The sequence below is a fragment of the Erinaceus europaeus genome, chromosome 14, assembly GCF_950295315.1.
Source record: "Erinaceus europaeus chromosome 14, mEriEur2.1, whole genome shotgun sequence".
Classification (NCBI taxonomy): domain Eukaryota; kingdom Metazoa; phylum Chordata; class Mammalia; order Eulipotyphla; family Erinaceidae; genus Erinaceus; species Erinaceus europaeus.
The window spans coordinates 8,026,298-8,052,511 of NC_080175.1; the positions used below are offsets into that span (position 1 = coordinate 8,026,298).

General features: G+C 46.6%; 1 protein-coding gene across 4 annotated transcripts in view; it reads right to left on the bottom strand.

Moving 5' to 3' along the window:
* SEC23IP (SEC23 interacting protein) overlaps nucleotides 1-26,214 on the bottom strand; it is a 66,477-nt gene extending 40,263 nt beyond the window's left edge. For 3 of the 4 annotated variants that reach the window (XM_060171182.1, XM_060171180.1, XM_060171181.1), the window contains exons 1-7: nucleotides 25,978-26,214; nucleotides 19,039-19,562; nucleotides 12,566-12,779; nucleotides 8,142-8,335; nucleotides 4,938-5,027; nucleotides 1,854-1,974; nucleotides 1,139-1,228 (exon numbers count right to left, since the gene is read on the bottom strand). In XM_060171182.1, coding sequence (XP_060027165.1) covers nucleotides 1,139-1,228; nucleotides 1,854-1,974; nucleotides 4,938-5,027; nucleotides 8,142-8,335; nucleotides 12,566-12,779; nucleotides 19,039-19,562; nucleotides 25,978-26,137 — 1,393 coding nt within the window. In that variant the 5' untranslated portion in view covers nucleotides 26,138-26,214. The remainder of the gene's footprint in view (nucleotides 1-1,138; nucleotides 1,229-1,853; nucleotides 1,975-4,937; nucleotides 5,028-8,141; nucleotides 8,336-12,565; nucleotides 12,780-19,038; nucleotides 19,563-25,977) is intronic. The other variant, XM_060171183.1, reaches the window with a different exon arrangement.

Below are 26,214 nucleotides of genomic sequence, written 5' to 3' on the forward strand. Positions count from 1 at the left end.
GGAAAGAGACACAGACTGGGAGTATGGATCGACCAGTCAACACCCATGTTCAGTGGGGAAGCAATTCCAGAAGCCAGACCTTCTACCTTCTGCAACCCACAAGGACCCTGGGTCCATGCTCCCAGAGGGATAGAGAATGGGAAAGCTATCAGGGGAGGGGATGGGATATGGAGATTGGGTGGTGGGAATTGTGTGAATTTTTACCCCCCCCCCCATCCTGTGATTTTGTTAGTGTCTCCTTTCTTAAATAAATAATTTTTTTTTTAAAGTGAGGTGGTGCTACACTCAGTAGAGCGCACATGTTACATGTTTAAGCCCTCAGTCCCCACCTGCAAGGGGAAGGCTTCATGTGTGGTGAAGCAGTTCTGCAGATGTCTCTCTTTCTCTCTCCCTCTCTATATACCCCCTTCCCTTCCAATTTTTCACCCCTTCTCTCTCTGTATATATAAGTATGTATATACATATATATACAAAATAAGTGAAAACTTAAAACACAAGACTTTTTTGTAATTTTTTTATATTTTATTTTATTTTATTTATTTATTCCCTTTTGTTGCCCTTGTTGAACACAAGACTTTTTTTTTCTAATCTACTAAAATAAATGAGTAAAAATAAAACTTCAAAAATCTCAGATGGTGGTGTATTGGATAAGGCACTGGACTCTCAAGCGTGAGGTCTTAAGTTCAATTCCTGGCAGCACACGTACCAGAGTGATGTCTGGTTCTTTGTCTCCTCCTCTTTCTCATGAATAATTTTTTTTTTAAATCTTTAAAAAAAAAAAAGAACTTCAAAAATCTCAGTAAGCCTGTAGATTCAGTCGCATTAAACCACCTGACACCTCACTCACTATAAATCAGGTTCATACACAGGCGTCCCTAGCCACTACAAGTGCTCGGGCTGAGGCGGTTTGTCAGGAAAAAAAAAAAAAAGTGCCAAAGTCCCTTCTAATTCTTCTCAGTACAGGATTTTATGGGCTATGTATAGGAGGAAGAGAAAAAAATCAAGACATGACTGCTATCTCCCAGTGACTCTGAGATCCCCTCTTCCCTCGGCCAACAGTCTACAGATGGAACCTCAGGAAAAGAACACTCAAAAGCCTAGCTATTATTTCTCAAACCAGTCCATGAAAGAAACTTACCACATTCAATAATGCTTCTAAAGCGCAAGTCACACACAGGCCCAATGCCGTGCACCATGAACACCAAGTGGTCAACTTGAGGCATTTCCCCTACGAGAGAAGCATGAAGCAAACAGTAACTACTTCAGGCTGTGCAGGCCACTTGGACTCAGTTATGTTATCTGTGCGGCTCTCCCACTGCAGGATGAGCCTATCTGTGGGCAGCGTGGCTAGCAGTGAGACTTTGTAAAAATCATGAGAAGCACTTGGCATAGGGGCCATGGTTTGCCAACCCATTTCTGTGCGTGTTCTTCGGTTTCTCTTTTTACATCTTTTAAAGTGTTGTTCTTATTTGGACAGTTACAAACTTGTTTTTTGTATGGTCTTAGGAAATGACAAAAGAATATTGTCTGCAGGGCCGGGTGGTGGCGCACCTGGTTGAGTGCACGTTACAGAAGTTTACCTACTCTGACACCAGAGTTATACAAACCAGTGGAGATACAACACATCCAAAAATACTGCCAAACCTTATCTTTTTAATACGTGATTTCTGTATCTTCAACAGAACTCTAAATTAAAAGGAAGAAAAAAAGTCACAAAAGGAGTAACATTTCTAAAAAAGATGTGCCAGCAGAGTTGATTTCTCCATGCTGTAGCAGGTAGCCCTAATGACTATCTCTTGTGTTGAAACAGAGATGTCTGAAACTGGCCAGGGTCTTGAATAAACTACACTCACCGCCCGGAATTTCATCAAGGCTGTCATCAATCCCGCGCTTCACCACCCTGGGTCTTGTCTGTCCGTCCTGTGTGGTCCCCCATTCATCAGGCACTGCTGAAGGCTGGAACTGAACAATAACCTTCCAGATGAAACAAAAGAGGATTACAACAAGCCCCCACCAAAGTCATTTCCGATAAAGGCTAAAGAATTGGGGAGCTGCGCAGCGGCACACCAGGTAGAGCGTACATGTTTCTATGCTCAAAGACCCAGGTTCAAACCACCCCCCCACCTGCAGGGGGGATGCTTCACAAGTGGTAAAGCAGGTGTTTCTCTTTCCCTCTCTATGTCCCTTTCCTCTCAATTTGTCTCTATCCAATGTCTGTTCATATATATTTGTCTCCAGGGTTATCGCTGGGCCTTGATGCCTGCCTGTACCACGAATCCACTGCTCCTGGAGGCTATTTTTTTCCCTTTTGTTGCCCTTGTGATTATTATTATTATTGTTGCCATTACTGCAGTTGTCGGATAGAACAGAGAAAAATCAAGAGAGATGGGGAAGACAGAGGGGGAGAGAAAGATACCTGTAGACCTGCTTCACCACCTGTGAAGCAACCCCCCCCACAGCTGGGGAGAAACCCCCCTGCAGCTGGGGAGTGGGGGATTGAACCGGGATCCAACTCTTGTGCTTCGCACTATGTGCGCTTAACCCTCTGCGCTACCGCCCAACCCCCAATAAATAAATATATCTAAAAGGCTAAGTAATTTACTTGCATACCTAATAAGCTTCCTCAGAGTGTGGAGATGGATTATACATCAGGTGCTACTGATACTCTTCCCAAAAAAACTGATTCTGGAATAGTCTTACTAGTGATCATTAGCCATTAAAACTAAGCAAACTGATTCTATTATTTTCAAAGTTTATTTCAGAAAATAAAATAAATCAGAAGCAGCATACCTTGACTTTAAAAATGTAGCACATGGCGTAAGGATCCTGGTTCGAGGCCCTAGCTCCCCACCTGCAGGGGAGGCCCTTCACAGGCGGTGAAGCAGGTCTGCAGGTGTCTCTCTTTCTCTCCTCCTCTCTGTCTTCCCCTCCTCTCCCCATTTCTTTCTGTCCTATCCAACGACGACAACATTAATAACAACAACAATAACTACAACAATAAAAAAAACAAGGGCAACAAAAGGGAAAATAAATAAATTTTTAAAAATTAAAAAAAGTGGCACAAAGCTCAGTCATGTGTAGCGAGTGCTACCTACCATATGTGAGGTTAAACTCAATCCCTAGCACCGCCACATGAGAGCACCAAGGAAAGGCACACAGCACTCCAAGGACGGTGAGCAGCACTTTGGTGTCTGTCCTTTATTCTCTCTCCAAATAGAAAAAGAAAAAACTGAGCCAGGGAATTGGCTTGACGGCATCACATATACACAAGATATTGGGTTGCAACCCTGACACCACAGACAGAAAAAAAAAAAAGGTTAAGAGTGGACACCAAGAAGAGAAACTATTACGGAACTGCAGTCGTTTTAAGAGAGACTTCTTTCTCATCTCATAATCCTATTAATACATTTTAAATTTTACTGCCACATGAATGATATTTTTATTTATTTCAGTCTCCATAAGGACAACACAGCCTATGAGACCTTCAGCATTTACTGTCTACCCTTTTACAGAAGTCGGATCAATGGAATCGGGCGGTAACGCAGCAGGTTAAGCGCACATGGCGCGAAGCGCAAGGACCCACGTAAGGATCCTGGTTCAAGCCCCCGGCTCACCACTGCAGGGGAGTCGCTTCACAGGCGGTGAAGCAGGTCTGCAGGTGTCTGTCTTTCTCTCCCTCTCTCTGTCTTCCCCTCCTCTCTCCATTTCTCTCTGTCCTATCCTACAATGACAGACAACAATAAAACAACAAGGGCAACAAAAAGGGAATAAAATTATTTTTTAAAGTTGGATTAATTAATTAATCCAAAAATTAATCCGGGGGGCTGGGTAGTAGCGCACCAGGTTAAGTACACAGAGTACAAAGCGCAAGGACCAGCACAAGGATCCCAATTTGAACCCTGGCTCCCCACCTGCAGGATGGTCACCTCACAAGTGGTGAAGCAGGTCTGCAGGTGTCTATCTTTCTCTCTCACTCCCTATCATTCCCTCCAAACTTAATTTCTTTCTGTTCCCATCCTATAGGAACAACTGTGGGCCAGGTGATGGTACACATTACACACATAGGGACCCAGGTTTGAGCTTCCCACCTGCAGGGGGAAAGTTCACAAGTGGTAAAGCAGGGCTTCAGGTGTCTTTGTCTCTCTCTCTCTCTCTAACTCCTCTGCCCCTCTCAATTTCTCTCTGTCTCTATCCAATAAGTAAATAAATAAAGATTTTTTTTTTAATTTAAAAAGATAGAAAAAGTGACCGCCAGGAGCAGTGGATTCACAAGTGTTGGCACAGAGCACCAGCGATAACCCTGGAGGCCAATAAGTAAATAAACAAACAAACAACTTATATGGCACACACTAAACTCTAAAAGCATTACACCAAAATAAACTTCAAAAAAAATTTTTTGAATTTCATTTGTGTTTCTATGGTAAGTTAACTAGAATAAACTTTTTTTTTTTAACAAGACAAAAATAGGGGCCGGGTGGTGGCGCACCTGGTTGAGCGCACACGTTACAGTGTGCAAGGACGGAAGTTCAAACCCCTGGTGAAGCAGTGCTGCAGATGTCTCTGTCTCTCCCCCTCTCTATCACCTCCTTCCCTCTTGATTTCTGTCTCTATCCAATAAATTAAGTAAAGACTATTTAAAAAATAAATAAATAAGTAAAATAAAAATACCACTGCACATCCCGGAATTCCACTTATTTCCAGTCTCTGTCAAGCTCTCCCAGAACCCGGGGACCAGCCCCAGAGAAAGGGTGCGTTACTCACTCTACTGTGGAATCCCTGACCCAGCCCTAGACCACAGTAAACAGCAAAGCAATGTCTGTGTTGTGTTTGGGTTGCAAAAGTTAATAAATGCAACTATTTACCAAGCAGATTCAGTGAGACTAATGACTGAAGTGACAGTGATTGCCTGAGGAGCTGAGACAGAGCCGAGTCGTTACCTTTGGATTGTGCATCACGATGGTCTCTCCACTGGGAAACTCCAGCCTGCGGTGCCACTGATTGGTGGTCACAGCCTTCTTGTATTCAGCCTGTGACAAAGAAAACAGCTCACAGCCCAATGTAAGCAAATAGCCCGCAATGAGAGAGTAGAAGGTCATCAGCCCTATCAGTACTCGTGAGAAGAGAAACAGCAGTTGTCCTGTCGCTGTGTGTGTTTATCACTGTGTGTTACCTCAAGCAGTTACTCTCACACCTAAATCACATTCTCCCGACTCTGAAGAAGTAACACAAGTTTTAGAAGGTCTATTCACAGGCTCACTTGTAACCCAAGTTCAAGCCTGGCTCCCACCTCACTAAAGGGCGCTTCGGGGCTATAATGTCTACCCTATCTATCTATCTATCTATCTATCTATCTATCTGTGTGTGTGTTTGTCTCTCTCCCTTCCTCCCTCTCCCTTCCCCCACACTCTCACACACACACTCTCTCCCTCTCCCTCTCTCTCTCACTGCTCTTTACATAGGGATTCCATAACAAAATACCACTAGTCCTCACATGACGACTAATTTTTTTATGGACTGTTCAGAGTTACAACCAGCTCTCTCAAGAGTTGGTCTTAGGGGCCAGGCAGTGGCACATCCGGTTAAGTGCATACTTTATAGTGCACAAGGACCCAGGTTCAAGCCCCTGGACCCCACCTGCAGTGGGGGAAAGCTTCACTTGTGGTGAAGCAGGGCTGCAGGTGTCTTTCTGTCTTTTTCCCTCTCTATCTCCTCCTTCCCCTCTCAATTTCTGTCTCTATCTAATAAATAAAATAAAATTAAAATAAAATAAAATAGTTGGTCTTGTTGTGATAGAGAACTGTGGTCATGGAAAAATGGCGACTCAGTTGCTCCTCTTCAAACACCTCGTTTTTATCACCTCTCTCAGTTTCAACCTCATTCCCACAGTCGCTCTGTGTGCACTAGGCTCGCAGCTCTCCTGTGAAGATTTGTACTTTATTGCGCCTCCACAGTCCAACACGAGCACAAGCCAGCTCACCTGCACAGTGCACCTGCTCTGCCGTGCACACAACCCAGGGTCAGGCCTCACCCCCACTGCACTGAAGGAAGCGTTGGCACTATGTTGTCTGTCTCTCTCTCTGTGTCTCTCTTTCTCTCTCTCTGTCTCTCTCCTCTTCTCTTTTCTCTTTTCTCTTTTCTATGTCTCTCCTTCACTCTGAAAAAAGTTAATTTTACCTAAAAAATAAAAACACTGTGGGCAGATGGTAGATAGCAAATCTGCCTCTCATGCCTGAGGCTCCAAAGTCCCAGGTTCAATCCCCTGTACCACCATAAGCCAGTGCTGAGCGCTCTGGTAAAAATAAATAAATAAATAAATATACACCGATTACACCAAAGTTATAGAATTAGTGGCCTGGGAGGTAGTGCAATGGATAAAGCACTGGATTCTCAAACATGAGATCCAGCACCACTATCACCAGAGTGATGCTCTGGTTGTCTGTCTCTCTCTCTCTAATTAATAAACCAAGGCTGTGGGGCTGGTACAGTGGATCAAGTACTAGACTCTCAAACAAGAGGTCCTGAGTCCAAATACAACACTGCACCTGCCAGAGTGGTGATGCTCTGGTTCTCTATTCCTCCTTCTCTTTCTTTTTTCTTTTCTCTTTTTTTTTTTAATAAATAAATCTTTATTACTTCCAGAGTTTCATCTCCACAAAGTTGATAAATACCTTTTGTTGGATGGATATTTTCTCCTACTTAAGTCTGCAGGTTTCTTAGTGTTTTAAATGTACCTTCTTCTCCCTTCAACAGCTCAGCTGGTAGAGAGGAGGTCCACAGGTAAATGAACAGATAAAATGTTGGACTTCAAGCATGAAGTGCCAAGTCCAGTCCCCAGCAGCACATGTACAAGAGTGATATCTGATTCTCTTTATCTTTCTCATTACTAAATAATTTTTAAAAACATTAAATAACAAAATAGAAATACTTCATTATGGTTTCCAACTGGTTATTGCTACCACACAGCAACACTGTTATTTGCTATCTGTGGGCTTGCTCTCTCTTAGGTTGGGACTAGGACTAAACCTAGAGGTGCTGCCGGCTTGCACGTTGTCCCGTGTCAGTTTACATGTAGCTGAGACTAGGGCTAAGCCTAGAGGCGCTGCCGGCTTGCACGTCGTCCCGTGTCAGTTTACATGTAGCTAGAAAGCTCTTCTGCTGCTTCATCTTGATACTCAAAAATGTCCTGTATCTTATTTTCCACGGAAGAAACTGAATTCATCTAACTTATTTCAAATGCTTAGCTCTCTGAATTTTAAGAGATTAACATAATTAAATGAAACTTAATCACCAGATTTTTAAGAAAGTCAGTCTCACGACATTAACTCCTGTTCTGTTTTAGTTATTTTCACGAAGCAAAGACTACTTTCAAACTTTTAGCTAAACTAAGATTTGAAAGGAAGTGGCATGTGTTGTGAATAGGATCCCAGCAGCCCAAGCTCCTTTAGAAGCTTGACAGACGAACATTATTACACTTCTGGCGCACTCCTGAAACAGATGCTGGGACCATGATTAGCACCTCATAAACGATAACACCACTTAAAAAGCAGTTTTGTCTGTGTCCAAGACTCCCTTAGAAATAAAGTATTGCCCCACTGAGAGTGGTGCCACACAGGTTACAATGCACACAGAGCCTGGGTGGTTTTATTGTTTGATTATTTTATTTTATTTATTTATTTTTTAATATTTATTTATTTATTCCCTTTTGTTGCCCTTGTTGTTTTATTGTTATAGTTATTACTGTTGTTGTTATTGATGTTGTCATTGTTGGATAGGACAGAGAGAAATGGAGAGAGGAGGGGAAGACAGAGGGGGGATAGAAAGATAGACACCTGCAGACCTGCTTCACCGCCTGTGAAGCGACTCCCCTGCAGGTGGGGAGCCAGGGGCTCGAACCGGGATCCTTACGCTGGTCCTTGTGTTTTGCGCCACCTGCGCTTAACCCGCTGCGCTACCGCCCGACTCCCTATTTTATTTTATTTTTTAACCAGAGCACTCTTTAGCTCTAGCTTATGGTGGTGCAGGGGGATTAAGCCTGGGGCTTTGGAGCCTCATGCATGAGAGTCTGTTTGCATACCCATTAAGCTATCTACCCTCCGCCCCAGTCTGTGTTTTTAAAGAACAGCAGAGACAGATGGGCCCACCTCTAGTTTCTCACTGAATTCTTCCGTATAGGGGATGAACCGGCTGTCCATGTCCCCTTTGTAAAACCAGGTACAGCGTCTCACTTCCATGGGCTCCTCTTCCCAGTACACGGCCTTCCTCACTCGGTCATAGAGGAAAACATCGTAGCGCCCTCCATCCGTGGGCAGAACCACACTCTCGGGGTCTGGCTGGACTGGAACACAAAGTCCACGTTGTGATGCGAAGATGACAAAATGACAAGGCATATTTGACAGTGACAGTGATGAAGACTAGCCGGGCCTTGAAGACAAAGAACTACAGTAATTTTTGTTTAAGAATAGAAGTTTAAGATCAACCTGCACTGCCTGGGGAACAATTCAACTTGCAGAGCGTCGGATTAGCACCTGAGAGTCCCAGCTCAATCCTCAGCACCACAGGTGCTAGAGTAGTGCTCTGGCTCCTCCCTCTCTCTCTCTCTCTCTCTCTCTCTCTCTCTCTCTCTCTCTGTGTGTATGTGTGTCATGTGAAATGCTCTCTCATGTGTGAGAAATTGGGCAGGGGTGGATAACATAATGGTTATGCAAAGAGACACTTGTGCCTGAGGCTCCAAAGTCCCAGGTTCAATCCCCTGCACCACCATAAGCCAGAGCTGAGCAGCTCTGGTTAAAAAAAAAAAAAGGAGTAGGGGCGGTAGCACAGCGGGTTAAACGCAGGTGGCACAAGGCACAAGGACCAGGGTAAGGATCCCAGTTCAAGCCCCCAGCTCCCCACCTGCAGAAAAGTCGCTTAGGTGTCTATATTTATAGGTGTCTATATTTCTCTCTCCGTCTTCCCCTCCTCTCTCCATTTCTCTCTATCCTATCTAACAACGACAACAATAAAGAACAACAACGGCAACAAAAGGGTTAATAAATAAATATAATAATAATAATAAAATTAAATTAAAAAAAAAATGTTAGCAGGATGGCCCGGTAGGTGGCACAGTGGATAAAGCATGAGGTCCCGAGTTCAATCCCTGGCAGCACATGTACCAGAGTAATGTCTGGTTTTTTTCTCTCCTCCTATCTTTCTCATTAATAAATAAGTAAAATCTTAAAATAAAAATATTAACAGGCCATTTTTCAGTCCCATTGGGAAATGTCATCAGGCTAAGTATGTCTCTAGTGTAAAATTTCTCGTTTTAATGACTGATTTATGAGAGACATGCAGAGAGAAGAAAGAGACCTAGAGCATTGCTCTTGGTATGTGTGATGGCAGAGATGGGACTGGAGACCTCGGGACAGAGTCCAACACTTTATCCACTGTGTCACCTCCCAGCTCTGGACTCCTCTTAAGGGTTAGCACGTGCTGAGCGCGGTCTATCTCAAGAAATGGCTGCAGCAGCCCAGGTGATGCGGTACCTACACCTTGGACCTAACAACATGAGGTGCTGAGTTTGATCCCCAACATCACATGTGCCAGAGTGAGGCTCTGGCTCTCTTCCTTTCATTAATAAGCCTTTGTTAGAAGGGAGTCAGGCAGTAGCGCAGCGGGGTAAGCGCAGGTGGCGCCAAGTACAAGGGCCAGTGTAAGGATCCCGGTTCAAGGCCCAGCTCCCCACCTGCAGGGGAGTCACTTCACAAGCGGTAAAGCAGGTCTTCAGGGGTCTGTCTTTCTATCCCCGTCTCTGTCTTTCTCTCCGTCTCTGTCTTCCCCTTCTCTCTCCATTTCTCTCTGTCCTATACAACACCACATCAATGATAACTACAACAATAAAACAAGGGCAACAAAAGGGAATAAATGAATTTTTTTTTAAGTCATAAATAAATAAATAAATAAATAGGGAGTCAGGCTGTAGCGCAGCGGGTTAAGCGCAGGTGGCACAAAGCACAAAGACCGGCATAAGGATCCCGGTTTGAACCCCGGCTCCCCACCTGCAGGGGAGTCGCTTCACAGGCGGTGAAGCAGGTCTGCTGGTGTCTATCTTTCTCTCCTCCTCTCTGTCTTCCCCTCCTCTCTCCATTTCTCTCTGTCCTGTCCAACAACGACAACAACAATAATAACTACAACAATAAAACAAGGGCAACAAAAGGGAATAAATAAAATAAAATAAAGTAAATAAATAAATAAATAAATCTTGTTAGAAAGATGGAAGAGGAGCCAGGCAGTGGTGCGCCTGGTTAAGTGCTCACATTACAGTGCACAAGGATCCAGGTTCCAGCCCCTGGTCCGCACCTGCGGAGAGAAAGCTTCACAAGTGGTGAGCAGAGCTGCAGGTGTCTCTTTGTCTCTTTTCCTCTCTATCTCCCCCAAACCTCTCAATTTCTCTGTCTCTATCCAATAATAAACATATTTTAAAAAATGTTGGCGTACTGCACTAAAGGAAAAGTCTCTGGGGTGGGTGGGAGGAGAGTCCAGGTCCTGGAAAAGGACGACAGAGGACCTAGTGGGGGTTGTACAGTTATGTGGAAACCTGAGAAATGTTACGCATGTACAACTACTGTATTCACTGTCAACTGTAAAACAATAATCCACCAATAAAGGAAAAAAAAAAAAACATGAAGAGGGGGCTGGACGGTGGCGCACTGGGTTAAGCACACATAGAACTAAATGCAAGGGGAAAGTCGGGTGGTAGCGCAGCGAGTTAAACGCAGGTGGCGCAAAGTGCAAGGACCAGCGTAAAGATCCTGGTTCGAGGGAGTCGGGCTGTAGCGCAGCCGGTTAAACGCAGGTGGCGCACAAGGACGGGCATAAGGATCCCGGTTCGAACCCCGGCTCCCCACCTGCAGGGGAGTCGCTTCACAGGCGGTGAAGCAGGTCTGCAGGTGTCTATCTTTCTCTCCTCCTCTCTGTCTTCCCCTCCTCTCTCCATTTCTCTCTGTCCTATCCAACAACGACAACAACAATAATAACTACAACAATAAAACAACAAGGGCAACAAAAGGGAATAAATAAACTAAATAAATTTTTTAAAAAATTAAAAAAAAAAAAAAGATCCTGGTTCGAGCCCCCAGCTCCCCACCTGCAGGGGAGTCGCTTCACAGGCGGTGAAGCAGGTGTGCAGGTGTCTGTCTTTCTCTCCCCGTCTTTCCCTCCTCTCTCCATTTCTCTCTTACTATCCAACAATGATGACATCAATAACTACAACAATAAAACAAGGACAACAAAAAAGGAATAAATATTTTTTTAAAAAAGGACTAAATGCAAGGACCCACACAAGGATCTCCACCTGCAGGGGAGTCAATTCACAAGCAGTGAAACGAGTCTGCAGGTGTCTATCTTTCTCTCCCCCATCTCTCTCCCCCTCCCCTCTCAACTTCTCTCTGTCCTATCCACTAACGTAAATAAATGGCCACCAGGAGCAGAGTAGTCACAGTGCAGGCACCAAGCCCCAGCAATAACCCTGGAGGCAAAAAAAAAAAAAAAGATGGAGAAGGTTCAATCCCCCTCATCATCATAAGCACTGATCTGATTTAAAAAGGGGTGGAGGGTGAGAGATAGAGCGGAGAGAGGAAGATACCTGCAGCACTGCTTCGTCACCCAAGGTTTCCCCCTGCAGGTGGGGAGCGGGGGCTCAAACCTGGGTCCTAGTGCACTGTAACATGAGCATTCAACCCAACCAGGTGCACCACACCCAGCCCCCAAAGCATTATTAAGCAACAAAGATTACTACAATGTGGTTCTGATTTCTTTTTTTGGTATTTATTTATTTATTTGGATAGACAGCCAGAAATCAAGAGGGAAGGGAGTGACAGATAGACAGAGAGACCCCTGCAGCCCTGCTTCACCACCTGTGATGCTTTCCCATGCAGGTGGGGACCAGGGGCTCAAACCCAGGTCCTTGTACCCTGTAACATGTGCGCTCAACCAGGTGCGCCACCACCCAGCCCCTTTGGTTTTCATTTCTGCAAACACCCTGTTCACAAAAATCAAAACTCATGTTACTGATATCTTTTCTTTTTTTAAAAAAATGTTTTTTAAAATATTTATATATTTATTCCCTTTTGTTACCCTTGTTGTTTTATTGTTGTAGCTATTATTGTTGTCATCATTGTTGGATAGGACAGACAGAAATGGAGAGAGGAGGGGAAGACAGAGAGGAAGAGAGAAAGACAGACACCTGCAGACCTGCTTCACCACCTGTAAAGGACTCCCCTGCAGGTGGGGAGCTGGGGACTCCAACCAGGATCCTTACGCTTTGTGCCACATGCACTTAACTCGCTGCACTACCACCCGGCTCCCAGTGATACCTTTTCTTTTTAAGGTACAGAGTCTTGGTGAGAATCTTAAAGTTTAAGGAATTTGACAGCCACAAAAAGGAAAGGGGAGGGGAGGGGAGGGGAGGGGAGGGGAGGGGAGGGGAGGGGAGGGGAGGGGGAGGAGAGGAAGAACAGGCCAAGGAAAAGCCCTCTTCCCATCCGCTCTTCCTGAAAGCAGCCCCCAGTGACGCCTAAGCAGGGCTTACCTGAATTGTAGGTTTCCTCAAGATTCAGAGAGTCAAACATGCTGAAAGGCATCCACAGCTGCTTGTATTCTACCTCCTTGCAGTAAAACCAGTGGGGCTGAACAGGCTCATACTGGTTCTGAAGGACAAAAGGAGGTGGCACCTGCACAGAGGGGGCCACCAGCCCTGGCTGCTGTGCAGGGGGGGGCATCCCTGGCTGCACTGAAGGAGGAACCTGGAGGGGACAGAAAGGCAGTCAGGATGGCACGCCTGCCTAAAGGAATCACTCTGCAGAGGCTTCAGACTCAAACCGGCATTAGTATAAGTATCCTACATGTCTCTCTCTAGACAAAAATTTAGCTTAACAAGTAGGCTCCAAAGCTATTTTTTTCCATATCCAGCAAAACCCAAAATCAGCTGCAAAAAGAAAGTGAACTCTCTTATAGTGATAACTAAGTAAATGAATGCCTTCAAGGAAATATCAGCACGTCTCTCAAGATGTATTGAAGCTTAAGAACATGCAAAGTCCAGGCTGGTAAAATAGCTGCTGGATAGCGGGCTGCCATGCCATGAGCGTGAGCCAGCTCTGAGCCCAGGTCCCACATACTTAAGGAAGCTTCAGTGCTGTGGGCTTTCTCTTTTCTTTTCTTGTCTTTTCTTTTCTAATATTTTATTTATTTATTCATGAGAAAGGAGAAGAGAGAGAGAAGCCAGACATCACTCTGGTACATGTGCTGCCAGGGATCGAAGTTAGAACCTCATGCTTGAGATTTCAGTGCTTTATCCACTGCACCACGTCCCGGACCACGCTGTGGTCTTTTTCACTCTCTCTACTCCTCTGCCTCTAGTAATAATAATCCTGTCTAAACCATTCATTCTTAAGAGTTTATCCTAAATCTAAATTATGAAACCAAGAAAGCATGAGAGAAAACAAGGGTTAACTGGGGATACCATTAATTCACTTGGCTATTCTTCACTTAGTTAATTTTCTGTGCTGAAAACACATTTAAGGCTAGAATGATTGGGCTAGATGGTTGCTCACCTAGTTGAGTGAAAACATTACCAGGCACAAAGACCTGGGCTCAGGCCCCACTCTCTATCTGCAAGAGAGGAGCTTCACGATCAGTGAAATAGTGCTATAGGTGTCTTTCTCTCTCCCTACCCCCCCTGCCCCTCTCAATTTGTCTGTCCTATCAAATAAAGAGAAAGGAGTGGTCCGGGAGGTGGTGCAGTGGATAGGGTATCCGACTCTCGAGCACGAGGTCCTGAGTTCAATCCCCAGCAGCACATGTACCAGGGTGATGCCTGGTTCTTTCTCTCTCCTCCTATGTTTCTCATTAATAAATAAATAAAATGTCTAAAAAAATAAAAATATTAAAAAAAATAAATAAAGAGAAAGGAAAAAGAAAAAAACGGCCTCCAGGAGTGGTGGATTCATGGGGCAGGCACAGATAAGAAGTCATTTTGGAATGCTATGTCACTATTATTTTACTGAGCTTGATTACTGTGCTGTGTCTAGATAAAAGAATATCCTTGGGAGTTGGCAGCGCAGCAGGTTAAGCGCACGTGGCACAAAGAGCAAGGACCAGTGTAAGGATCCCAGTTCGAGCCTCCAGCTCCCCACCTGCTGGGGAGTCATTTCACAGGCGGTGAAGCAGTTCTGCAGGTGTCTTTCTCTCCCCTTCTCTGTCTTCCCCTCCTCTCTCCATTTCTCTGTCCTATACAACAAGGATGACATCAATAACAACAACAATAAGAACTACAACAATAAAACAACAAGGGCAACAATAAGGGAATTTAAAAAAAAGGAGGAGTCGGGCAGTAGCGCAGCAGGCTAAGCACAGGTGGCGCAAAGCACAAAGACCAGAGTAAGGATCCCGGTTCAAGACCCCGGCTCCCCACCTGCAGGGGAGTCACTTCACAGGCGGTAAAGCAGGTCTGCAGGTATCTTTCTCTCTCTCCTCGTCTTCCCCTTCTCTCTCCATTCCTCTCTGTCCTATCCAACAATGACAACAACAATAAAACAAGGGCAACAAAAGGGAATAGATAAGTAAATATTAAAAATAAAATTTTTTTAAATTTAAAAAAAGGTAGGGAGTTGGGCAGTTATGCAGTGGGTAAGTGCACGTGGCACAAAGCGCAAAGACCAGTATAAGGATCCCGATTCCAGCCTCCCGCTCCCCACCCACAGGGGAGTTGCTTCATAGGTGGTAAAGCAGGTCTGCAGATGTCTCTCTTTCTCTCCCCCCTCCTCTGTCTTCCCCTCCTCTCTCCATTTCTCTCTGTCCTGTCTTAACAACGACATCAATAACAACAACAATAACTACAACAATAAAAAACAAGGGCAACAAAAGGGAAAATAAATAAACAAATAAATAAATAAAATAAATTGTAAAAGTGGTGTGGTCCGGGAAGTGGCGCAGTGGATAAAGCATCAGACTCTCAAGCATGAGGTCCTGAGTTCAATCCCCGGCAGCACATGTACCAGGGTGATGCCTGGTTCTTTCTCTCTCCTCCTATGTTTCACATTGATAAATAAATAAAATCTTTAAAAAAAAAAAAAAAAGGTGGTCCGAGAGGTGGCGCAGTGGATAAAGTGTTGGATTCTCAAGCATGAGGTCCTGAGTTTAATCCCCACCAATACATGTACCAGAGTGATGTCCGGTTCTTTCTCTCTCTCTCTCTCTCCTTCTATCTTCATGAATAAATAAATAAAATCTTAAAAAAAGAATACCCTCATCCTTAGGAAATGAACTGAAGTACTCATGAGTAAAGCGACTCACCAGTGTAGCTCCCACCACGCACGGGAGTGCCACTGTCCCGTCATCCGTGGTGAGCCCGTGAAGCGCAAAGGATCAAACCCAGGGCCTTACACTCAGTGAGACTTGCACTCTACCATCCGAATTTGTCTTTTTTTTTCCTCCCTCTCTCTCTCTTTCTATTTTATTGGATAGGACAGACAGAAAGTGAGATGGGAGGGGAGATAGAGAGGGAGAAAAAAAGACACCTGCAGGCCTGCTTCCATGAACTATCCCCCTGCGGATGGGGAGCAGGTGTTCAAGTGGGTCCTTGTGCATGGTAATGTGTGTGCTCAACAGGCTGTACCACCGTCCTGCAAATAACCCTGAATGATAAAATGACAGGCACTAGGAGGTAGTTCACGATGGCAGGACACACACTTTACCATGCACAGAGTCCTGGATCAGAGCCTGGTAGGAGAAGCTGCACAGGTAGTGGGGTTGTGCTGTCAAAAGAGAGAGAGGGATTAAAATAATTTAATGTGGGAGTCAGCGGTAGCGCAGCGGGTTCAGCACAGGTGGTGCAAAGCGTAAGGACCTGCGGAAGGATCCCGGTTCGAGCCCCCGGCTCCCCATCTGCAGGTGAGTCGCTCCACAGGCGGTGAAGCAGGTCTGCAGGTGTCTTTCTTTCTCTCCCCCTCTCTGTCTTCCCCTCCCCTCTCCATTTCTCTCTGTCCTATCCAACATCATCATCAATAATAACTACAACAATAAAACAAGGCCAACAAAAGGGAATAAATAAATATTTTTTAAAAAATAATTTAAAGCATTCTGGGGAGGTGGTGCAGTGGATAAAGCATAAAGTTGAGTCTAATTCCTAGATCACATATGTCAGAATGGATGCTCTGGTTCTCCTTCTCTCACTAATAATCTTTACAGGTTAACCCAGGGAGATAGCTCAATCAGTAGAGTACAGACCTTACCATGCATGAGGACCTGGGTTCAAGCCCCACACAGGACCATACGAAAGAGAATTTCCAGTAACGGCAGAACAGTGCTATAGTAATTCTCCTCTTTCTGTCTCTAGCCCCCCCCCCCTCTAGCTGGAAAAACAAAAAAGTTCCCTGAAAACAGTGGACATGCTTAAATACACAAAGCCCCAGAAAAGCCCTTGTGGCAAATATATGGGTGGTGGTCTGGGAGAGGGCATCGTGGATAATGTGCTGAGGTCTCAAGCATGAGGTCCTGAGTTCAACTGCCAACATCAATCATGCCAAAGTGATGTTCTGCTTCTTTCACTCCTCTCTATCACTAATAAAGAAAAAAAAAAAGTTTACAAAGTACAGGAGCACACTGTACATATGCAAGGTCCTAGGAAAGAAAAAGGAGGAAAGTAGGGTAGGGAGGGAGGGAGGGAGGGAGGGAGAAAGAAGATAAAAGAGTTCTACTTTCTTTTTTTTTATGATTTTTCTTAAATATTTATTTATTTATACCCTTTTTGTTGCCCTTGTTTTTTATTGTTGTAGTTATTATTGTTGTTGTTGTTGTTGAACAGGACAGAGAGAAATGGAGAGAGGAGGGGGAGACAGAGAGAGAGGGGAGAGAAAGACAGACACCTGCAGACCTGCTTCACCGCCTGTGGAGCGACTCCCCTGCAGGTGGGGAGCGGGAGGCTCGAACCGAGACCCTTATGCCGGTCCTTGTGCTCCGCGCCACCTGTGCTGAACCAGCTGCGCTACCGCCCGACTCCCAGAGTCCTACTTTTAATCTCCAAGAGAGCAGTTGGGCAACACTCGGATCACAGTGCTCCTAGTCCTGCCGTACCGCTGTGTAGCCTTAGTTCTTCCTTTTAATCATTTCCGTGGGGGGTGGAGGGTAGGGGGTGGGGGGCTGATTCCGTTGATTTCCCTTTAGAAATCAGTTAAGTAATTAGTTGAAGGGAAAACATAAGGGACATTTTATAAACTTTGCTCATATAAATTTTATTTCATCACTCTCCTGAGAAAATTTGACTATCCAAACTCCATGAACGAAAATGAAAGAAACTGGGAGTCGGGTGGCACGTGGCACGAAGCACAAGGACCCGAGTAAGGATCCCAGTTCGAGCCCCCGGTTCCCCACCTGCAGGGGGGGGGTCTCTTCACAGGCAGTGAAGCAGGTCTGCAGGTGTCTATCTTTCTCTCTTCCTCTCTGTCTTCCCCTCCTCTCTCCATTTCTCTCTGTCCTGTCTAGCAATAACGGTATCAATGACAACAACAACTACAACAAGAATGAAAAACAAGGGCAACAAAAGGGAAAATAAATATATAAATATAAAAAAAAACAAGGGCAACGAAAAGGAATAAATAAATGTTTAAGTAAATAAATAAAATTATTGGAGTAATCAACTTCCATCCCTGTAATTGAGTGTTTTGATTGAGTGACACAATTAAATTGAGAGGCTGGCAGTCGGCAAAGTTCTTGACTCTTACATGTCCCTAGATGGCCATATTCACTATTGGTATCTCCCATTAAATCTGGAAATACTGTCATGTATTTAACTCATTAAAATCATTAAAGTCACTACCCACTTCCATAATCATAAGCTACAAACTAAAGTGCGGACCATTCTTTATGGCAAGCTGCCTTCTGTCCTTCGTTTTTGTCACAGCTGGCGCTTCACCGCTCTGGGACGACTTTTTGCCCCAGATAAGAGACAGAGACAAAAAGGCCAAGAGTGAGAGAGACCAAAACACTGAAGTTTCATCCAGCGTGGTGGCTAAGTTCGAACCTGGGTCACACCCCTGACAAAGGAGCATACGTTCCAAGTGAGCTCCCTTTGAAAGAAGGTTTACTTCAGGGGCGGGGCGGTGGCGCACCTGGGTGAGTGCACATGTTACAGTGCACAAGGGTCCAGGTTCAAGCCCCTGGTCTCCACCTGCAAGGGGCAGGCTTTGCAAGTGGTGAAGCAGGGTTGCAGGTGTCTCTCTGTCTCTCTCCCTCTCTCTCCCTTCCCTCTCAATTTCTGACTATCTCTGTCCAATAAATAAAAAGATAATAAAACATTAAGAAAGGAAGGGAGGGAGGGAGGGAAAGAATGTTTACTTCAAGACATGCAGCTTACAGAGAACCCTCTCTGAAAATAATATCACAGTGATTCTTAAAAGTACAGCCTCTTGGGGGTCGGGGGGTAGCGCAGGTGATTTGAGCGCATGTGGTGCGAGCACAGGGACCAGCATAAGTATCCGGGTTCGAGCCCCCAGTTCCCTACCTGCAGGGGGTCGCTTCACAAATGGTGAAGCAAGTCTGCAGGGGTCTATATTTCTCTCCCCCTGTCTTTCCCTCCTCTCTCCATTTCTTTCTGTCCTATCCAACAACGACATCAATAACAACAATAATAACAACAATGATAAAACAACAAGGGCACCAAACGGGAAAAAAATAGCCTCCAGGAGCAGTGGATTCATGGTGCAGGCACTGAGCCCCAGCAATAACCCTGGAGGCAAAAAAAAAAAAAGGCAGTGTCTCAGCCCAGGAGGTAGCACAGTGGATAAAGCCATTGGCCCCTCAAGTGTGAGGCTCTGAGTTTGATTCCCAGCATCACATGTGCCAGACTGATGCTCTGGTCCTCTTCTCTCTCTTTCTCTCTCTCTCTCTCTCTCTCTCTCTCATCCTCATAAGTAAATCTTTAACATAAGTAAGCGGAAAGAGTCTTTAAACACAGAGGGACTACAAATGACAGTGAGCATTAACCAGGAAATAAAGATGTCTCCGTACCGGTGGCAAAGATCCAGGGGGCATCTGGTACATCTGGACGGGGGGTGCGGAGGGTGGGTGGTGGGTGGGGTGGCCTGGTGTCTGGCACTGCTGCAGCTGCGGAGGTGTGATGTAAGGATTAGCCCTGCTGCTGACTGGGGTGTGGCGGTATGGATTGTATCCTTGTTGGGGTGTTCCTTGAGGTGGGTTCCCAAAATTGGAAGGAGGAAAAGGACTCGGCTGCGGTGATCGGTAAGTATTGAGTCCCAGCTGGGGAGAAGCTGGAGCACCGTATTGCGCCTTCGAAGCAGATGGTGAAGACGTGTCTTGGGATCCAGCGGGAAAAGAGAGCGTGGTCGGGGGCTTGGCATATGCTGACTGTCCTGCTGGTGTCGAGGCAGCTGTCAGCGGTGACTGTCCGAGATTCCCAAAAGGATCACTACTGCTTGATACCTGAGAGAAGTAACTGAACGTCTGCGGGGTGGCTGCGTGAGCAGAGGTCTGACCCAGGAAGCTGTCCTCCTCCCCAACGTCTGTGGAGTCTTCTGAAAGGAAACAGGAGAGCAAACGTTTGGTTAAAAGATATTCTATCGGGCAGGGGTAGATAGTATAATGGTTATGCAAACAGACTCTCATGCCTGAGGCTCCAAAGTCCCAGGTTCAATCCCCTGCACCACAGGCCAGAGCTGAGCAGTGCTCTGGCTAAATATATATATATATATATACACACACACACACACACACACACACATATATATATATATTTTTTTTTTTCCTATCTGGGGAGTTCGGTAGTGTATCAGATTAAGCACATGTGGCACAAAGCGCAAGGACTGGAGCAAGGATCCCAGTTCGAGCCCTCGGCTCCCCACCTGCAAGGGAGTCGCTTCATATGCGGTGAAGCAGGACTGCAGGTGTCTTATCTTTCTCTCCCTGTCTGTCTTCCTCTCCTCTCTCCATTTCTCTCTGTCCTATCCAAAAACAACATCAATAACAATAACTACAACAATAAAAAAAAAAAAGGGCAACAAAAGGGAATAAATATTTTTTAAAAAATGTTTAAGAAAAGATATTCTATCGAGATCATTTTGCTGTCTTTCTTCCAGAGCTGGGGTCTCCCGCACGCGCGGTTTCTCTACCCCCAGGACAAACTTTTTTGTCACTCTGAAAGAGAAGCCGAGAGAAAGAGAGGAAGAAGCAGAGACACCACAGCACCAGAGCTCCCTGTGGTCCTGGGCACGCAGGCATCGTAAGGAACGTGCCCTGTTGGGTAAGCTATCTCTTGAGCCCTCGGTAAGGATTCTATACAGCACACTGAACAACTGTTATCTCCCCTGTATTGCTCAAGTATCTGTCTACATTACAAGGGAAAAAATAAGTTTTTTTTTTTTGCTTTGAAAACTTTTCGGGGGGGGGGTGGTACACCTGGTTGAGCGCACAAGTTATAATACGCAAGGACCCAGGTTCAAGCCTCCGGTCAGTCCCCACCTGCAGGGGGAAAGCTTCACAAGTGGTGAAGCAGGGCTGCAGGTGTGTTTCTCTCTTCCCATCTCCTCCTTCCCTCTCAATTTCTGGCTGTCTCTATCTAATAAATAGAGATGATTTTTTTTAAATATTTTTATTTATTTATTTTCTCTTGTTGTCCTTGTTGTTTTTCGTTGTTGTTGTAGTTATTATTGTTATTGATGTTGTCGTTGTTAGATAGGACAGAGAGAAATGGAGAGAGGAGGGGAAGACAGAGAGGGGCAGAGAAAGATAGACACCTGCAGACCTGCTTCACCGCTAGTGAAGCGACTACCCTGCAGGTGGGGAGCCGGGGGCTCGAACCGGGATCCTTATGCCGACCTTGTGCTTTGCGCCACCTGCGCTTATCCCACTGAGCTACTGCCCGACTCCTGAGATGATTTTTTTTATTATTATTTATTTATTCCCTTTTGTTGCCCTTGCTGTTTTATTGTTGTAGTCACCATTGATGTCATTGTTGTTGGATAGGACAGAGAGAAATGGAGAGAGGAGGGGAAGACAGAGAGGGGGAGAGAAAGACAGACACCTGCAGACCTGCTTCACCGCCCGTGAAGCAACTCCCCTGCAGGTGGGGAGCTGGGGGCTCGAACCGGGATCCTTACACCGGTCCTTGCGCTTTGCGCCACCTGCACTTAACCTGCTGCGCTACAGCCCGACTCCCATAAAGATGATTTTTTTTTAATTTAGAAAAAAAAGAAAACTTTTCTTTGGGGCTGAGCAGACCTACCATCAATACACAACAGAGTTCCACGGCTAGTGTTCAGTCAGAGGTCCCAGACTCAGTCCGCTACACCACAATAAGCCAGAGCTGAGCAGTGACCAGCTTATTAAAATAAATAAATAAATAATTTTTTTTCCCTCCTCTGAACTGAAAAGCTATTATGAAACGGCAAAGGAGAGAAAAAACATAGTCCATTCAAAGCCCACCTCCCAGAAACTATTTTGGTATACACCCTTTCACACATAAGTAAACACAATATTCTGTAATGTTTATCTTATGAGTACATGTAAATTACACAATTTTTTAACTTTTTTTAAGTAGCAGCCAAATTTGCTACTATATTTACATGTTACTTCAAATGTTTCTTTTTCCTAGTAGGAAAATAATTCAAATATCACTCCCCTACCCGAATAAATACACATTGTCTCATTTCTAGAGTAGTGACATCAAACTGAAGTACAGGCGGTAATTCTGTTGACAAGAATGGGAGTGTCCCGCCTACAAAGAGCTCATTGTACAAACAACACGGTGGCATTTGGATCTCCAAGGTAAAGTGGGTCAGGCATTAACTGCCACCCTAAAATCCCACAGTATGACAACCAGACCAGTAAGTTACTGGAGAAGGCCAAATCATCGAAAAGTCATTTTCAAGCCAAAGCGAGCTCTTTCTCGCCCCCCTTTGCCCATCCTGCCCTGCACTCAAAAGTATCCCAACACCAAGCGACACGCCAAGGAATCTGCAATCTGAAAAGTGATCGCCCTCTCCGTGGTCTTTGATGAGTCTGGCCTGTGGCCACTTCCATCCTCCTTCTCCTCATCTTCCTTATCCTTGGTGTTCCCTCTCCCCTCAACTTGAGATCTGACAAGAAAGAAAAAGGAAAGGAAGAACTTTCAAATTCCAGGCACCTCCTCAGCCTCTGTTGCCAGAGACCAGGCTCTCAGAGAGTCAGGCCTGAACCTTGGCTGCTCCTATTACATTTCACACACACATTCACTGTTTTCTGCTGCTCTCACTTCTCCTCAGCTGATTCTCAGTAACTAAAACTACTACTTCCTACACACGGCCCTCTGTCTGTCTGCCTGCCTGCCTGCCTGCCTGCCTGTTAGCATTCTATTTCTCGCTACATTTCCAACACTTCCCACCCTCTTTCCGGCCAGTCACGTGATCCTCCCCTGAACCCATCCGTAATCTCAGCTCATTTCTCCACAACAGAGAAAACAAGAGGAAAAAAAAAACTTCTCCAGGATCTTCTGGCCTGTCAGAAAAGCCGGGGTCAAGCTGGACCAAGCAGCTTTTTTCTGATCTGCCTCAATTACAAACAAAAGGCTGCGCTCACAACTTCATGACTCTGCTGGCCTCCCCTCAGGGACACCTTTTATTGTTGTTATAGTTTTTAATATTTTTTCATTTTCCCTTTTTGTTGCCTTAGTTGTTTTACTGTTGTAGTTATTATTGTTGTTATTGATGTCATCATTGTTGGATAGGACAGAGAGAAATGGAGAGAAGAGGGGAAGACAGAGAAAGACAGACACCTGTAGATCTGCTTCACCACCTGTGAAGCGACTCCCCTGCAGGTAGGGAGCTGGGGGCTTGAACCAGGATCCTTACGCAGGTCCTTCTGCTTTGCTCCACCTGCGCTTAACCACTGCGCTACCGCCCAACTCCCTGTTTATTTATTTATTCCCTTTTTGTTGCTCTTGTTGTTTTATTGTAGTTATTGTTGTTGTTGTTGATGTCATTGTTGTTGGATAGAACAGAGAGAAATGGAGAGGAGGGGAAGACAGAGGGGGAGCGAAAGATAGACACCTGCAGACCTGCTTCACCGATTGTGAAGCGACTCCCCTGCAGGTGGGGAGCCGGGGACTCAAACCGGGATCCTTACACTGGTCCTTACACTTGGTGCCACCTGCACTTAACCCGCTGTGCTAACCCCCGACTCCCTCAGGGACACTTTCTAAATTACAGGGGACTCCTCTGGCATCTAGCCCCACAGCTTTATAGACGCCTGGGCATCTGGGATGCTCCCAACACTGCTCCTGTGTTTCAGAGCCTATTTCCCAGTCCCTGCCAATACCCTCATAGACCCAGCTATATCAGCCTCGGTCTGCGGTGGAAACTGAAGCTCTCCTGCGGCTTCCTCCTACCACGTCCATCTCGGATGTTTCCCAGCACCCGTCCAGACCCTCAAAGCAGAAAGCTAGTTGCTCAGACCCCCACTCTCCCTTCCCCCCTTACCCACTCAGCTTCTCATGCAAGAAGCATGAGTATAGAGCCCATCACATTAAAATTCATAAAATAGGGAGTTGGGTGGTAGTGCAGCAGATTAAGCGCACGTAGTGCAAAGCACAAGGACCAGTGTAAGGATCCTGGTTCAAGCCCCGGCTCCCCACCTGCAGGGGAGTCACTTCACATGTGGTGAAGCAGGTCTGTAGGTGTCTATTTTTCTCTCCCCCTCCATCTTCCCCTCCTCTCTTCATTTCTCTGTCCTATCCAACAATGACAACAATAGCAACAACAATAACTATAACAGTAAAAAGAACATTGGCAACAAAAGGGAAAATAAGTAAATATATATAAAAATTTTAAATATGTTTTTAAAAAATTCATAAAATATATTTTTAACTGGGTGGGGGTAGATAGCATAATGGTTATGCAAAGAAACTCTCATACTTGAGGCTCCAAAGTCCCAGGTTCAAGCCCCTGCACCACCATAAGCCAGAGCTGAGTAGTGCTCTGGTAAAAAAAATATCTATGTGTGTGTGTATGTGTGTTTAAAATATGCTTAGCATCACTTGATAGTAACTCACACAAAATGATACACTGCAAGATGATGGACATGACTCAGACAACACTTGTGAAGCAGAAGATAAATGAACCCCACCCCCCTCAAAAAAAAAAAAAAAGAAAGAAAGAAAAAGAAACCCATGGGCCAGCTCAGCTGGGAGTGCAGCTGCTTTGCCAAGCCCGGGACCCAGCTCCCAGCCCAGCCCCCACTGTCCATGGGGAAGTGTTGGTGCTGTGGTGTCTTTCCTTCTGTCTGGTTTTCTCGACAAGGAGTGCCCCTGCGGCGTGGCTGCCTCGTCCACTCTGCTTCAGCCGGTCCTTCGGCAAGATGGCAAGACCCTGAGAAGATTCTTCCAAATGAAGAGGTGAACTAAGGACACGGCAGTGCCTGGCCTTTCAATCACACGGTCAAAAGGAGACACACGCGTTCCCGCCACCCACCCTATTCACCATTCAACAGCAAGGCGCCGGGAAGTCCCGGTGGGGTGAGATAAGTGGGCGCGCGCACCCAGATACACACCCAAACAGACACTGCGCCGAAGCCAAGGGCTCTGGGGAGGGAGGGGAAGAGGAAGAAAACCTTGGGGGCCTGGTTCATAATGAAACTGTCGGCCTATGTCAATGACTGCAAAGCATTAGCCCCCCTCGATCCCATAATAATAATCAAAGAGAAAGCACCACGGAAGGCAAGGGCCTTGTGTAGCTGCCTCCAAGCTGCCTGGCTTCGCTTCACTTCTTTCTCTACGGGAGTTTTCTCAGTCTGCCAAGCAAGAAAAAACGGTCCGCTGGAAGAGCAGCCGCCTTGGATAAGGCACCTGCTTTGTCAACCCCACCACCCAGGTTCCAGGCTGCCCCCCTGCACAGAAGGAAGACTGCTTACTACTACGCTGTCCTTCTGTCTGTCTCTCCTATCTCTGCCTCTGTCCATCTGCAAAGAGTCGGCCTGGAGCAGTGACCGCCCAGGGAGGGGAGGGGGGGGGGAGAACAAGAGAGAGGGAGGGAATCAGTGCTGGCTGGGGATCTATCTGGGCGAGCAAGATCCTGGAAGCAAACTGCCAGGAGCCCCCGGTCTGGATGGAGAGGCGGCCGGCGCCGTACCCTGGGCCTCGTCACCACAGTCCTCGGGGCTGCGTCTCTGTCTCTGTCTCTCTCTCAGCTAAGGGAGCACAGGGAGCCCAAGTGACCTTCCTACGGCCACACGGCAACTCCCCAGCCGGGTCAGGGCTGGAACACCGAGCCCTGGGTCCCTCCACCCCAACGTCACTCAAATGCAACCGCCTTGGCCAACGACAATGAAGATGGAGGAGGGCAAAGAGCCTGGGCGGATATGAAAAAAAAAAAAAGGGGGGGGGCGGGTGGCAGCGCAAAGCGCAGGGACCGGCATAAGGATCCGGGTTCGAGCCCCCGGCTCCCCACCTGCAGGGGAGTCGCTTCACGGGCGGTGAAGCAGGTCTGCGGGTGTCTGTCTTTCTCTCCCCCTCTCTCTCTGTCTTCCCCTCCTCTCTCCATTTCTCTCTGTCCTATCCAACAACGACGACAACAATAATAACTACAACAATAAAACAACAAGGGCAACAAAAAGAAATAGAAAGAAAGAAAGAGAGAGAGAGAGAAAGAATAGCTGATGCGCCGCCGTGGCCGAAGCGGGCTGCGTTCTGCTCGCCCCTGCAAGCAGCCCTGCGCCCCCACCAGGCCCGGGGCCCGCTCGCTCCCACGCGGGTTCGGTTCGGTGGACCTGCGGGCCTGCCAGCACCCGACGCCGCGGCCCGACGACCCCGCCCCCAGGCCCCCGCCCCGGACACGCCGAGCCCACGGCGGCCACCCGAGGGCGGGGTCGCGGCGGGAGGCGAACCCGGGTCCCAGGCTCGTCGCCCCGCCGCCCCGCCGCCCCGCGCACGCAGGCCCCGGGGACCCCGTGTCCCCTCACTACCTCCGGGCAGGAGCAAGGAGGCCGAGGCGGCGGCGGCCTGCGTGACCGGGATGAAGGGCACGTTGAAGCTGAACTCGGTGGCCGAAGAGGAGAAGAGTAAGTTAGTGCCCGAGGAGGAGGCGGAGGCGCCGCCGCCAGAGCCAGCCTTCCTCTCGGCCATGGCTGCGGCCCGCCCGGCCGTTACACGTCTGCGAGCAGCCGGTGCGGCGCCGCCGGCCGGAAGCCTGTCGCACTCGG